Source organism: Eptatretus burgeri, chromosome 12 (genome assembly GCF_056783735.1).
Source record: "Eptatretus burgeri isolate ZD-2024b chromosome 12, Ebu_testis_v1, whole genome shotgun sequence".
NCBI classification, from domain to species: Eukaryota; Metazoa; Chordata; class Myxini; order Myxiniformes; family Myxinidae; genus Eptatretus; species Eptatretus burgeri.
This window is the reverse complement of record NC_140972.1, coordinates 59,184,966-59,201,171: the sequence shown is the minus strand read 5'-3', so window position 1 is coordinate 59,201,171 and position 16,206 is coordinate 59,184,966. Positions and strand designations below refer to the sequence as shown.

General features: G+C 43.7%; 1 protein-coding gene across 7 annotated transcripts in view; it reads right to left on the bottom strand.

The window, feature by feature from the left end:
* Positions 1-16,206, bottom strand: part of LOC147015705 (phospholipid phosphatase 4-like) — a 103,341-nt gene that overhangs the window by 30,518 nt on the left and 56,617 nt on the right. For all 7 annotated transcript variants that reach the window (XM_085848133.1, XM_085848134.1, XM_085848135.1 and 4 more), the window contains one exon: positions 5,170-5,294. In XM_085848133.1, coding sequence (XP_085704259.1) covers positions 5,170-5,294 — 125 coding nt within the window. The remainder of the gene's footprint in view (positions 1-5,169; positions 5,295-16,206) is intronic.

Sequence of the window (16,206 nt, the reverse complement as noted above, 5' to 3'; positions counted from 1 at the left end):
AAAAAGTATCCCAAACCTAAAAATTTATTCCTTTGAAATTGCAAAAGCAACAAAAAAATAAATAAAAACCAATGTCACCCGCAGGGTGACCCGTATCTTGCCAAAAGGTGACCACGTGTGACTTCTTTAAGGTCACACTGAGGTGAACAGAGCTGCTATCCACCAGGAGCGACTCCTTGAGGAATATCTGCCTACGAGAGATTCCGATGAGAATCGTTCTACAGAGTAACCATGAAAAATATGCTTTTGCCTCATAACGTCACCAAATGACGTCATAATGTCTCAAGCTTGACATATCTAGAAAGCACTCATCGAGGTGTTCAATTTAAGGTACTACACGATATATGGTTACTAAAACTTGAAAATTTGACCTTGGGGTCAAATATGTTTGACCCCAGGCGCCAACCATGAAGGTCAAGGCCAATCGCAACCAAAAATTAATCAGCTGAGCGCCAGACCATGAACTATATTCCCATGAAGTTTGAAGACGATCCGATCAAAATTACTCAAAAAATAAGGGTTTCGTCGATTCCCCTGATTTGCGACAAAGTGACCTTTGACCTTCAAAATTTTGTGCACTGAAAGGAACCTCTATAGGCCTCTGATATGCAAAGTTACAAAAATTTCCAATGATAACTGTGCTCTGCAGAATTTTTTATACGTGATTACAGACAAAATAAAAAAAATAAAAAATAAAAATAAAAAAAAAACATACAAGCTGACTAACATATCTTGCAAAAACTTCGTTTTGGCAAGATAAAAATGGCAAAATCCCGGACATCTTTAGATATTTAAAAAACCCGGCCGGACGAACATTCAAGGCGTCTGGGAAAAAAACTGGATGTGTGGTTAGCGTTTGGTCCACCAACCATCTTCCAAGCAGGTACAGCAACATATTTACCTCCGCCACCGAAGGTGAAGGAGGTTATGTTTTCACCCCTTTCTGTCTGTCTTCTTGTTTGTTTGTTTGTGTACAGGATATCTCAAAAAGTTGTGGATGAATCCAGATGAAATTTTGGGGACAGGTTCGGTGTGTGACAAGGACAATCTGCTTAGATTTCGGTGAAGATCCGGATCCAGATCCGACTACTAGAATTCTATAAGTGATTCTTCACCATTGAGAGATAGGGCCAAAAACCATATGCAACACGATATCTCAAAAAGTTGTGGACGGATTCGGATGAAACTTGTTGAACAGATTGGGTGTGTCGCAAGAAAGAATTGATTCAATTTTGGTGAAGATCTGGATCCGGATCCGGATAATTTAAGTGATTCTTCACCATTGAGAGATAGGGCGAAACCAATATATAGCACTCTGAATAAGTTGTGGACGGATTCGGACGGAACTTGGTGAACATGTTGGGTGTGTGACAAGGAAGAATTGATTAAATTTTGGTGAAGATCCGGATCTGATAATTTTAGCGATTCTTCACCATTGAGAGAGCGAGCCAAAAACGATATAGTACTATATCGCATAAATGTATAAGGCCCAATATGTTCTCGTGGATCAGGCATTACGTGGATGAGGTATGTGCTCCACTTCATGTCCCCTCCTTCCACTTCCACCCCAAACCCACCCCCTCAAATGTTCATGTGCCCCCTTTCTACATTCCTCCTCACCAAACCCACTCAAACCTTTCCCCGCAGCGCGCGCGCACGCACACCTCTCTTCCTCATTTGTGGCAATTTCAATTCTCACCAGCCATAGCACTTCAGCAAAAGACTTCTGTACCTCCATGGGGACTGACTCAATCTGTGAACTTTCCCTCGCAAATGTATCCTGCTCTTCCTCTGCTCCAATTGGTTCATCTGATTATATTGCTTGTGAAAGTGAACATGGCTCTGGCTATTCTCATAGAACTGCGTTGAGCCGGTGAGTCTGGCATTTCACTTAAGCATATTGGCAGGGACTGCAAGCAGCCATCTCTCTTCAGGACTGGTCCCTCATATCTACTGCCCCTAAGTTAACTCGTCTTCAATTATCCTACCCTTTTTCCCACCCATGGTGCACTGAATCCTGTGGTGAGGCAAGTTGCTCTGAAGCAACTTGCCTTCTCTTCCTGTATAGCAAATCCAACTGAAGGCAATCTCAGTTCATTCCAAAAAGTTTGTAACAAGTATGTGTCCATTCTCAGGAGAGTCTGAAAACAACATTTCTCCAACCTCAATAATGAACTTTTAAACTTGACTCCCTCTTCTAAAACCAGTTGGCACCTTGTTTAGTCGGTCTCTGGAGTATGCTCCCCTTCCATCCCTCTCTTCTTTTCAAATGGCACCACAGCAGACTCCACTCGTGATAAGGAAGTATAAAATATGTTGTAAAGTATAGGCTAAAATCACTCTGTAAATAATGGTTCACGTGTGCTGAGATAGAGTTGAGATAAAGATTTTAATTGTCTGCAGGCGAATTATGCTCATCAGGTCTCTCACAATGACAAGGTCAGGGGTCATTACGTTTGCAGATGAGTGAGTCAATACTGACAGGCCACGAGTAAATGGAATAGAATCTCTGTTCACTATACTGTGGTCTTGTCAATTCCATACAACTGTAATATATCTTTTAAAACCTTGGGATCATTGATTATTTGCATTTCTCAAGAAACGCACTCTCTGTTCACTATGAGCACCAGTGCACCAGTAAAATGCTCAATACCATCACTGTATACTCAAAGCCAATATTTCAAACCAGATGACTTTCCTTACTATATGGCAAGAATAATAACAAATGTATAATTCCCATGCTGGCCTGGGCACATCTGAGCCTGGTGAGGGATATTGTTGTTGGTCTATGCTTAGTTCAAAGAAATATGTACCCATCTGTTATGTTTGCTACTCTAATACTTTAAATATACTTGATAATGGATCATTGCATATTGAAGGTTGTTTTATAAATGAACAGATGTAGTATGTTGGTTCACAATGTAACAATATAATCTTCAATGGTTCACTTGGTTGGCAAATTGGGTAGAACTGCTTTCTCTGGTGCTGGTAAATCGGGCCCCCAAAAGGTATTACAGAGTCTCATTAACTCTGGTCTCCTATTCAATTGTAACGTTAAACAAACATGAACTCTGCCTTCCCATTGTCCTCTTTTGTTTGTAAAGCAGGAGTCTCATCGAACTGCTGAGGTCATGGACCTCCGATTGTTCTGCAAGGCTGTGCAAACCAGATGCTCCATCGGCGTGCTGAGATAAATGCTTATCATTGTCTATGTAAATGAAGGTTTTCCGTGCATTCACGCCCCTGAAGGAAGACACGCGTTCTTTCACAGCGCTATCTGCTTTAATTATGCACAAGATTGTTTTCTCTTTGCTTAAAGGACCTCGTGTACAAACAAAGCTTTCTTGCAGTATGGTATCAATTAACCAAGTACCCTGTGATGTTCTGACCCCTCCCGATTTTACAATCATATAAAAGGCCATGTATTCTAGTTCAGGTCAGAGATCTGCTTGAACTCTTGAGACAAGCTTTTCTTTCCACATATATGTGTTTTTGTTTTATAAACGATCTGTTAAATTATAAGGGGGTTTCTCTTTTGTGGAAATCTCCACCACAGTACCTACCCTTTCCTGTCATACCCAACTGCTCTTGGACTCTGTATCTTTCACACCTGAAATTGTGGAGAAGATTCTTTCAACGTTTGACTGACTGCAACTGGAGCAGACGGCATCAGCTCACGTGTCCGAAAAAAACTGATCTGCTGCTCTTGAAAATTCTCCCTCTGCCATTTTCACCATATAATTTCCTCTAAGTCATCTTCCGTCTGCTTGGAAATCAACCCACATCACTGCATTACATAAAAAAGTGCAAAAACAGATCTCCTGAACTACAGACCTATCAGCTTACTTCCAATTATCAACAAGGTCATGGAATCCATCATAACATTTGATATGGAATCCTTCCTAAACTGAAACAGCCTCATCTCAGATCACCAATTTGGATTCAGACCAGGTCACTCCACTTTGGACATGCTGCTTCGACTCATCAATAATAGATGGAGGTCCTCAATGTCAGACATGAGATCAGGGCCGTCTCTCTGGACATATTTCGTACTTTTGATGCAGGCATCCTGCCTTGCTCTCCAAACTCCTCACATGGCTTACTGACTTCCTCTCCTCTTGCAGCCAACATGTGGCACTCAACACAATCCTTTCATCTCTCCCCTTCCTGTCAATGCTGGTGTGCCCCAAGGCAATGTCCTGGGCCCAGTCCTATTCCTGATCTTCATAAATGATCTCTCTGACACTCTGGAAAATCCCCTTTAACTATTCGCTGATGACTCCACTGTCAACCGTGACATCCCTCATCCTTCAGATACACAGGCAGACAACTCTTCTCTCTCTTCAGACCTTGAGACAATCACAAGCTGGTCAAACACTTGGAATATGTCTTTCAATCCTGACAAATATCACACTCTCACTGTCTCACCAAAAGGACCATTTGGCAAACCCTCCTATCTACTTTCTTAACAGTCCTCTTGATGAAGTGCAGTCACTCAAACTCCTGGATCTCACTATCAGCCATTATTTTTCTTGGCAAACCACATTTCAAAGTTGGCCTCCAGAGCCAGCTGCCGATTGGGCATCCTCTGTCCCTCCTTGGCACACCTGAACTCCTGTGCACCTACACGGCCTTCATGCACAGCTTGATGGAGTACTACTCTCCCCTCTGAACTGGCTCCCCTGCCTCATATGTTGCTCAAATCAAAGTGGAGTGACCTGGTCCGAATCCAAATTGGTGATCTGAGATGAGGCTGTTGGCTTGACGCCATGGAAACCAAGGCCTTCTAGATTGTCGGAATCTCCCGTGATGAAACCGAGTCTATGGGCCTATCACTTTCCCATCGTCAACAGGTCGGTGGTCTTTCTGTATTATACTGCCTCCTTAATCCTCACTCTCCCAAACCCCACCCAAAGCCCCCCCCAAAAAAAACCACTCTCACCCACAAAAATACCAACAGATATATGACCTTTCACCAAGTAAGTATGGGGCAGTATTTATGCTTTTAACTAGGAAACGCTAAAGAGCAGCAGCAAAACTAAAGGCAGTATGACATAATCATGCAAAACAATTAAAGGAGAGAAAGGCAATAGGGGAGAGAAAAAAAACAAACCCAAAAGACATCTGATTTGTTGGGAAAGTAAAACAACAAATGTGGAGCTTACTTACGAGATGAGTGACCGCTGGGGAAACTTTTCAAACCTTCTGAGACCTCTGTGGGTAAGCCGGAACAATCCATCTCAGAATTGGAAAGTCCGTCAGGAAAGCATCGATAGTAGAAATCAGGCCGCGGTCTGGAGACACGAATGAGGGTATTTGTCACTTAAGAGTTACCAAAAATCTTTCATTTCTTGAATTCTAACATTTTGTCAAACTCGGCTCATTATGAGGGGAACTAAGGTTAAAATCACATATACATATATATATATATATATATATATATATATATATATATATATATATATATATATATACATATACATATACATATACATATACATATACATATACATATACAGTCAACCCCTGCTTCATTGCGGTTCACCTTTCGCGCCCCCGGTTCGTCGCGGGTTTTCCCTTGGAATGTAACTAATTTTTTCTGCAGATTCCCCCGGTACATCGCGGTAATAATATATAAAATATAAATTATTTAAGCAATAAATTATAACGCGTGGCGCTCGAAAGTATCTTCATAATAAAACAAACAAACAAAAAATTTGTTTGTTCGTCGACACAACGCACGAGACAAAGACAGAGAGCGCGCTATTCATTTCTCCTTGGCGCTGATTGGCTGCTGCCCACGAGGTGCACTCTTGCTGTCTTGAGTGTTTCGCTTGTAAACGACAGATATTTTCTACGTTTTTTTTCTCCAAGCCTTACGATGCCGCCCAAAGTAAAATGTTTGCCGCGGTTGGGAGCCATTACGGTTTGAATGAATCGACCATACGCTACATCAAGAAGGACGAAGCCAACATCAGCGCTTTATAATTCGCAACGCCCTGCAGCACCTCGTGGAGGCCATGGATTCCGACGACAATTTTTCTCTGAGGGCGTATTGGCGTGATTTCACGATAGCAACGTGTCTCCAAATAATTCAGAAGGCTCTACAAGAAATGAAAAAAGAAACCTTAAACGCCTGTTGGAAGAAGCTGTGGCCAGAATGCGTCCACGAATACGAGGCCTTTTCTCCAGACGAAATTCACCATTCGGCAATCGATAAGGCGGTCAAGGTGGCGAAGATTCTAGGAGGAGGATTCAACGACATGACGCACGACGAAGTGAATGACCTCATCGAAACCAACTCTGACCCATTAACGGACGAGGATTTGGCTGAGCTTACGAAGTCTGCATGCGAGGAGGAGGAGGAACAATCTGATCCCTCGCAGGAGCACGACGATGAAGGCCTGTCACTTGAACACTTAGCAACAATGGGGAGGAGGAGGAGGAGGAGGAGGAGGAGGAGGAGGAGGAGGAGGAGGAGGAGGAGGAGGAGGAGGAGGAGGAGGAGGAGGAGGAGGAGGAGGAGAAGGAGAAGGAGAAGGAGAAGGAGAAGGAGAAGGAGAAGGAGAAGGAGAAGGAGAAGGAGAAGGAGGAGGAGGAGGAGGAGGAGGAGGAGGAGGAGGAGGAGGAGGAGGAGGAGGAGGAGGAGGAGGAGGAGGAGGAGGAGGAGAAGGAGAAGGAGGAGGAGAAGGAGAAGGAGAAGGAGAAGGAGAAGGAGAAGGAGAAGGAGAAGGAGAAGGAGGAGAAGAAGAATGCGGAGCTCTCTTAGAACCAGCATTCGCTACGCGAGACGCGGCTAAAAAAAACAAAGAAAAGTTTTTGGAGACTTCAAAGAATAACGATAAACTTAGACACACAATTAAGTTTGATTTTGTTATGTTTGGTCATTGCAGATGTTACCATATTACCTCACCTAACCCTCCCTTGGGGGATTAAGCAAGGTTGGAGATTAAGCAAGGTGGGGGATTAAGCAAGGTGGGGGATTAAGCAAGGTGGGGGATGAAGCAAGGTGGGGGATGAAGCAAGGTGGGGGATTAAGCAAGGTGGGGGATTAAGCAAGGTGGGGGATTAAGCAAGGTGGGGGATTAAGCAAGGTGGGGGATTAAGCAAGGTGGGGGATTAAGCAAGGTGGGGGATTAAGCAAGGTGGGGGATTAAGCAAGGTGGGGGATTAAGCAAGGTGGGGGATTAAGCAAGGTGGGGGATTAAGCAAGGTGGGGGATTAAGCAAGGTGGGGGATTAAGCAAGGTGGCGGATTAAGCAAGGTGGGGGATTAAACAAGGTGGGGGATTAAACAAGGTGGGGGATGAAGCAAGGTGGGGGATTAAGCAAGGTGGGGGATTAAGCAAGGAGGGGGATTAAGCAAGGTGGGGGATTAGCATTTAAATTTTTTTCTTCTTCCAGAAACAGTAATCCCCCATGGATGTGTTTTGCAGCCACTGAATGTGGGCTTAAATACACCCTTTGAGGCATGCATGTGGAATGAGTGGTTTAAAAATGGTGAAAAGGTGTTCACCCGCAGGGGGGACTGGAAGCCACCTTCCTACCAAGTGACTGTGGATATGGTCTCGTTCTCTGCCAGGGTTGTAAAGGCCCTGTCACACCTTGACGTTTTAGCCAGCGTATGGCAAGGTCTCAAAATGTATGTAAAACGCTGGCGTACGCTGAACTATTGATGTTATTTTTTAAGTTTTGGGCGTAAAATAACGTGTTGGACGTATGCATAATGTATTAGTAACGTACACAGAATGTTTTAATCATATATAGATAACTTATACCAATGAATGCTGAGCATGTTGTCGGCGTTCACAACCTATGCCCAACGATGGTCTAACTTATGCATTGCGCGCGGCAGTGTATCGCCGACGATCACATGGCGTAGGCTATTCATAGGCTGCGGCTCGACGATTCATATCATAACCGCACTAGACATCAAAGTGTGAAGCCGATGTCACACCTTGACGTTTTAGCCAGCGTATGCAGACGTATGAAAAATTTGCCGAACCAAGCTGGCACACGTCGAATACGTTATGGGTAAGTTTTGTATACGTTAATAGCACGCTGGCATGTGTCATAGTACGCTGGCATACGTCGTAGTACGCTGGCATACGCCAAGAAATTTTCAGCATGTTGAAAATTTCTCGACGTACTCGACGTATGACACACATTCCGCATACGCTGGCATAAGTTGTAGGCACGCTACGCAATCGTTGACACACGTCGACATACGTTACTCATAAGTCGAAACACGTCAATGTAATGGTTAGCGTCAGTGTTCCAGACTCCCTGTTTTTTTTGTTTTTTTTCTTCGGTATGACGGTGATGTTGACACTTCGATTTCAAGTGCGGTTATGATTTAAATCGTTGAGCGGGAGCCTATTAATTATATTATAACCGCACTAGAAATCGATGTGTTAACATCACCATCATACCGAAGAAAAAAAAAACCAGGGAGTCTGGAACACTGACGCTAACCATTACATTGACGTGTTTCGACTTTTGAGTAACGTACAAGTAACGCGTGTCGACGTGTGTCAACGATCGCGTAACGTGCCTACAACACGTTACTCATAGGTTATAAATAAGTTTCGGGTACGATAAACATTACCTCGACGTGTTTCGACTTTTGAGTAACTTACAAGTAACGTATGTCGACGTGTGTCAACGATCGCATAACGTGCCTACAACTTATGGCCAGCATTATGCGGAACGTGCGAGTCATACGCTGGCATACGTTGAAAAATTTCAAGCATGGAAAATTTGTCTAACACCTCGGCGTACTCCGACATATGCCAGCGTGCTCTTAACGTATACAAACTTACCCATAACATATTTGACGTGTGCCAGCGTTTTAGCCAAATTTTGCATACGTCAGGCATACGCTGGCTAAATCGTCAAGGTGTGACGGGGCCTTAAGGAAAATGTTCAGAAATCATTTTGTGTGCATGTGGAATTGATTGCAATGGAGTTGTGCCTCGCAGGGATTTGCATTTGGTTTGGAGTGATTTGATCGAATTTCATGATGATCACATTGTTGAGCGTGTCGAGTCGAGTGATGAGAGTGAAGATGAGGGTGAAAATGAAATTGTGCCGTTGGAGAAAAACGATGAGGCTGAAGCTAAGTTGTTGGCAGTTTCAGTAAATCGACAAGTTCGACAAATATACTGCAAGTCTGTTTTTGCGTTCTTTGTATTTGGTCAACTGCAAATCTACGTGATCGTTTGATATTTGTAACAATTACCTCCACCACCAAAGGTGGAAGAGGTTAAGTTTGCACGCCTGTCTGTTTGTTTATTACTTACGAAACGTAAAGATTTTGTAAGTATATTGATGACTTCCGTCGTGTGTGTGTGTGTGTGTGTGTGTGTGTGTGTGTGTGTGTGTGTGTGTGTGTGTGTGTGTGTGTGTGTGTGTGTGTGTGTGTGTGTGTGTGTGTGTGTGTGTGTGTGTGTAGGCACGATAACTCGAGAACGGAAGAAGCTACCAATGTCAAATTACACCACGTGATTCAGGAGGGTGATGGCTCGCGCTGATTAGATTTTGGTCAAAATCAGTCAAAGGTCAAGGTCACAGTGAGGTTAAACATAATTGCATAAATTCATGTGGAGAAATGGAGTGTTTTTGCTTCGGTCGACGTTACAAGTTCGTTTTAACTTCGATTTTAATTTTGTCTTCGGTTTTTGCGATCGCTTAGGACGCTTAACACTCGGTTGTCGAAATTCTGGTAAAAATCGGATGTTTTGGAGTCGTTTTAACATTGTATAAAAAATATTTCACTCGCCGCGTCACGTGGTGCAGCGCGCTCGAGCAGACGCGTCGTTAAGTCACGTAAAGGTTTTGCGTGTGCGCGCTGACGGTGTTTTCGATAAAGATGGTGTTTAAAAGTCATTTTTTATCCCAATAAAGGTTATCGTCGCATGCCTGACTCGCTAAGCCGTCGGATGATGTAAAGATTGTTGGTGGATGGCCGAATATTACGGTTTTGTGACTTTGATAAAATAATATGAAATAATTGCATGGAGAAATGGAGATTTTTGCTTCGGTCGACGTTAAGATTTTTGATGGTTTGGTACAGAATCATCGTAGAAACTTCTGGTTTGCGTCGCTACCTTCTCTCGAGACAGCTTTTATTAGACAAGGTCAGAGGTCAAATTGACAATTTCGTAAGTACCAGTCTATGACTGCTTGTTTGTCTGTTTGCTACTTGCAAAATCAAAGATTTGCAGGTATATTAATCGGTCAACTGTTATTCTGTCTGTTACTCTGTCTGTCTGTCTGTCAATTACTACAGGCCACAATTCTAAACTGATAGTCATGAAACTCCACCAAGTTGTTGAGGTATTCACAACTGAGAAGCCCATTGATTTTGAGGTCAAAGGTCAAATTCAGGTCATGTGCCCATAGCCTTGGCAACCGAGGTGGCGGACCGGCAGTTGATGGAAGATGATTGGTGGAAACAGGCTGCAGGTGCCTTAAGCCCGATGGACATGTGACATGCCTTCTGCTTGCCTCTCTTCCACGTACTTTGTCTTTGGCGAAGTGTATTACAAACAGGTTTTTGGCACTGCCATGGGCTCGCCGGTATCGGCCTTCATCACCAATATGGTGATGGAGGATTTGGAAGAGTGTACCATTCCTTCCTTACCAGTATAGCCAAGTGTGTGGTTCCGTTATATGGATGACACTTTCGTATTCTGTCCCAATGACACCGTGGACTCCATACATGATGCCATCTATAAAACTTTTCCATCGATCAATTTCACCCGTGAAGAGAAGAAGAATGGAGGCCTTCCCTTCCTAGACACGCTCGTAACAAGGGATCCCAAAGGAACCCTGAAGGTCACAGTGTGTAGAAAGCCCACAAACAGACCGCTACATTGACCGATTCCTGTCATCCATCGGAGCACAAAGATCGGTGGTTCACATCCTCTCAAGAAGAGCACGAGAGATACCATCCTCCATCGAAGACAAGATGAGAGAGGTGGACCATCTTCAAAATGTTTTGAGTGCTAACAGTTATCCAGACAGCTTGCTACCAAAAAAAAAGAGAATGATCTGACATGGCCCACACAACAGACTGGGACCGAAACAACAACCCAGGGGGCTTTGCGTTCTTCCTTTTATACCGGGTGTATCGCAGTGGATCAGCAAAGTATTGAAAATGGCAGGAGTGAGGGTAACTTTAAAACCAGTCTTCACTCTCAAGAAAGCCCTTATGAGGGTAAAGGACAAGTTACTGAGGAAGGACAGGGTGGGGGTGGTGTATGCGATACTCGGCTCCACAACCACAGGGTATGTGGGAGAGACAGGGAGGACCTCAGGCCAACATATTGCTGAACATTGCAAGGCCTTTGAGTGCAATTATCCCAACAGGTCTGTCATTGCCAAACATGGGCTCAAGGCAGGACACACACCTTTATAGGATAGGGTTAGCATTTTGAGCTCGACCCCGAACAGGACCAGAAGACGGATTCTGGAGGCTTGGCAGACAGGAAACGGTCACATCAATGAAGCAAAAGGTGGTGGATTTACCTTTAGCGTTTGGACCTTTCTTGCATAAATGCACTGGGGAATCTTGGACATGGCATGGGGAGTCCACGTAGTACGTCACATTGTCACCCGGCTGTTCCGTCATGACTACCCTCCTCCCCCCAATCAACCTCCCTCCCCACCACCTCTTTTCCGCACATGACCACATTTGCATTGTTCTGAATTTACTTCGTACATGCATTTAGCGGCATGCTTGATGACTCCTGATCGTGTTAACTTGCAATGACAGTGACTGATTATTTTCTGATGTTATCTGAAATGTTGTTTGGTACAATTTAATTGGTTTACATGAGTGTGTTTCTTTGATCCATTAATGTGATAATGGTATTTAAATTTGTTAATGGTCAGAATGCACGAGTGATGTGATATGTAAGTAAGTTGTAAGTTACACGAGCTGTAAGTAAGTCAACCCCCGATAAGCATCTGCTCTTTATCTCTTTCCTGGCATTTTGATTGATTTTGCTTTGAAATTCATTCTATATTTACCAGCAAATAAAAAGATTTTATTTATTTATTTTTTATGAATAAATTATTTGGCGATTTCAAACCTGTCCGTGTTTGTCCTTTCCTTCCATTGGTCGAGCATTGTCCGACCCTCGATAGACTGGGAGGTCATTACCACAGATTTGACCAAAAATTGTCGGCATGCAGCAGCGGTTAAAACGCTCAGTCACCCTAATTAAAATTGAATCGAGATAACATTGGTGCTTTGCCGATGGCGCGCTCCCCGCTCAGGTAACCACGTGACCTCAAGTTAAACGGAATAATTAGACGGTGGACACTGCAACTCGTGGTTAACTGGGTGGTGTTCATGGTTCTAAAACAACCAACCGTACCGCAACGTTAATTGTGAGCGGTGGCCCCAGGTCCAGCTCTGCCGAGGACAACCGGCGATTAATCCCCCGAGTGACAAGCTGGTGTCTCGGTACCTGTGGCCGCAACAATATATACACACAGTCATGCGCCACTTAACAATGGGGATACGTTCTGAGAAATGCATCGTTAAGCGATGTCTTCATTGTGCGAACATCATTGAGTGTACTCACACAAACCTAGATGGTATGGCCTACTACACACCAAGGGTATATGGTGTAGCCTATTGCTCCTCGGCTACAAACCTGTACAGTAACATGCTGTACTGAATACTGTTGGCAATTGCAACACACATCCAAGACAGACGGAAGACGCGTTAGTTTTACCTTTGTGCTTTTCATGACGGCCATGTGTGTTGTTAGCGGCTACTTACAATCTCCTCTTGCATCGATTACAGAAAGGCGAATAAATAGCATTTGGATTTTATAAATAATCATTGCATCGATGTTATAATTTACAAATGAAGAAACGAGCACCTGTCAGTTGTGTGATATATTTGTGGAACAGTGCGAATGTTTTAACAACATAAAAAGCTTTACTTAAAGTGAATTTGCGTTTTAATTTTGACTGTAACAACAATGATTTTTTGCAGAATTCTTCAATTCAAAGGTAATTTACTTGCTGGAAGGTAAACGTGCAAAAAACGGATCAAATAGGGTGAAAATAGGGGTGTTTTAGGATGTTATGTCAACATTGGGTCAGTTTGAACGCTGATTTTCTTGAATCCCGATTTAGCGCGACCCCGCTTTTTTGCGATGATATTTTATGGACTTCAACAATCGCGTTAAAACGGGGCCAAACTGTAGTTGTTTGTAATCATTATCAAGTATTATGTACTGTACATAATTGTATGCGCTATACTGTACTTTTATACGACTAGCAGCACTACAACAGCTATGATATCATGAGGCGATAGGAATTTTTCAGCTACATTATATCTTATGGGACCACCGTCGTATATGCGGTCGGTTGTTGACCGAAACGTTGTAATGCGGCGCATGACTGATATATATATATATATATATATATATATATATATATATATATATATATATATATATATATATATATATATATATATATATATATAGTTACGAATTTGGAATTCAATTGCACACAACATACAGGTTCCCTTAGTCAGCTATGTCGATAAGTGCATGTTCCTGAGATAGCTCACCTTTCATTGTTTAAATGTTCAGAGATCGATTAGATGCACTGCGGATCGATTTAATAGTTAGGGAACGAAACAATGGAGACGTCCCTCCCCCTCTTCTGCAAAGAGGAAGAAGAACCCTGCCATCCCGTGACGTCAACAACTCCCTCCCACCCGTGGTTGAGCGGGGGGGGGGGGTGGATCATGAGGGCATGAGTCACGCCGGGTGCGGGGGAGGGGGTGCAAAGGATAAAGACATCTTTTCTTTGTTCAAAATGAGTCCCAAAAGAGTTCGTGGGAGTCCCGTGGTAGGGCTGAGTTTGTGGGAGTCCCGTGGCAGAGTTCGTGAAGAGTCCCGTTCTGAGTCCCGTGTGCAGAGTTTGTGTGCTGAGTCCCGTGGGAGGAGTAAGCTTTTTTTGCTTCGGAGAGAGCAGTCGTTCAGTCATCGGGTCCTGCTTGGCTTGCTTGGCTTGAGGTCTTCGGAAGCTTTTTGCTTCGGCTGGCTCAGTGAGCTTCGGCTGCTGCTTTGTTTTGGAAGGAACTTGAGCGAGTTGTTCGGCTCGAGCTGCGAGTGGAGGCCAAAACGTGTTTTGCCTTATATAATTGCATACATGTTTCATTATAATAAATGTCCTTGTGCGAATGTAAACCTACTCGTTTCGTCCATTCCCTCATTGACTGAACATTTCGTGTGTTGGGAGTTAGAAAGCCATTGGGTTGCCGAAATAGGGGGACATTTGGACCGACGGTTCTCGGCGGTTACGCCGCTCGGAATCGCGCACGGACAAGCTCGCCTCGGCGGTTTGTTCCGTACGAGATCCGTCGAGGGTGGAATACCCTGGTAGTTGGATCACGTGGGTATTTAGGTACATTGAAGATTGGCAATCGACCCTACCCCACGTGATCTGCCGATTGGCGTATTTCGGTTCTTGTACAAGGACCCGTCGCTCGGAGTTATCTGGGCGGCGATCTATATTCCGGGCGATCGGTCGGGCCGACTCGACTTGCGGCTCCGTTCAGAGCGGTCGGTTGGCGGCTGACCCCCGGCCTGTAACAATATATTATACATATATATGTATGTGGAGTCCTTGGGCTTCACGCTCGAAAATGTGTTCCCACAAAGTTGAGTGTTGTGCAAAAAAGTGTGAATTGAAAACTTTTTTCCCATTGGCATAATGTTAAAAACTGAGGATGCATTCCTGGGCAGTAATTTGCGGGAAGCATCCCAAGCAAACTAAAGTGAATGCTAAAGACATACAAACCACATAAATATGTGCATGAACAAAAAGGGCAATCGGTAAAGCACATCCCTCCGCCAAGCTGAACAGTTTACATTTTGTATCCCACTGATAGGCCGGATCTGGATTCGGACCTGAACTAAAATTTAATCGGCTTGTTCTTCTCACCTAACCAACTCATCCACCAAGTTTTGTCCAAATCCATCCACAACTTTTTAAGAGATATCGTGCAATATATCTGTTTCCGTCCTATCACTCAATTGTGAAGAATCACTTAAAAAATGCTCAGATCCGGATCCATCTTCGGATCTTCACCAAAATTTAATCAATTCGTCCTCATCACACACCCAACCTGCCCACCAAGTTTTGTCTGACCACCAAAGAATCGACGGCAAGTGATTTCAGCGATGTTATGGCAAATTAAATTGTTTTCCAAGCCAATTGTGTCCTTCGTGATCTGCATCTGGCTGTTGTTTGCTTAGTTCTGTTAGCATTGTCTGTTTTCAAAACTTTTCATTACTGCCTTGATGTACGTTTTGTCTCTCTCAACTTTTGAGCATCGAATTGAAAACAAAAATATGATATGGATACAAACAAACACGACATAATAGTGACCGATGCTTTTCGTGCTGCACTCTTCAGGGTAAAAAAAAAAATTCATCTACCGGAAGCCGACTTTCACAGGGCAGAATACTCGGTGGGACTCCTTCAGCTCCACGAGAAACAAAATTGCCTTGATCAATATCCTGGTTAACAGGCACAGAGGATTTGTTCACCTTGTAATCTTCCTGCTGAAATTGACAAAATCATGGATATACTCGGTGAGAATGGTTATCCTGAGCATATAGTTAAGAGATACACACACAAGTTTCTAAACACGACACAAGATCGGAAGATTGGTCCGGACAAATGTCCAGTCAGGATGCCCTGGAAAAGGCAATCATCACGAAGGTTTGAAGTACAAATCAAACGTATTGCATCCAACACGTTTCTGGCTGTGCAACCCCGAGTAATCTTTACCTGTTAGGGTTAGAACACCAATTAGGGTTAGGGTTAAGGGTTTAGGGTTTCTGGCGGCATTTGCTGACGTCGGTCAACAAGGATGTGCTATCCATCTCACAAACCAGCAATGTTATTTATGAATTTAAGTGCCGATGTGAAGCTCGGTACGTGGGCCGCACAACACGTCCCCTTGGCGATTCGAAGAAAGCTTGTGAGGGCTAGAACACAACCAGTGTGAGCATGTAGAAATATCCAGCAACCACCGGCCACTGTACCTGCTTCATCTGCCATTGCACAGCACCTGGTTGCCAACCCTATCTGTGCAGACCAGGACAATAAAGATATGTTCAGGATATTGAGCCGAGGTCGGAGCTCGTTTCATTTATGTATG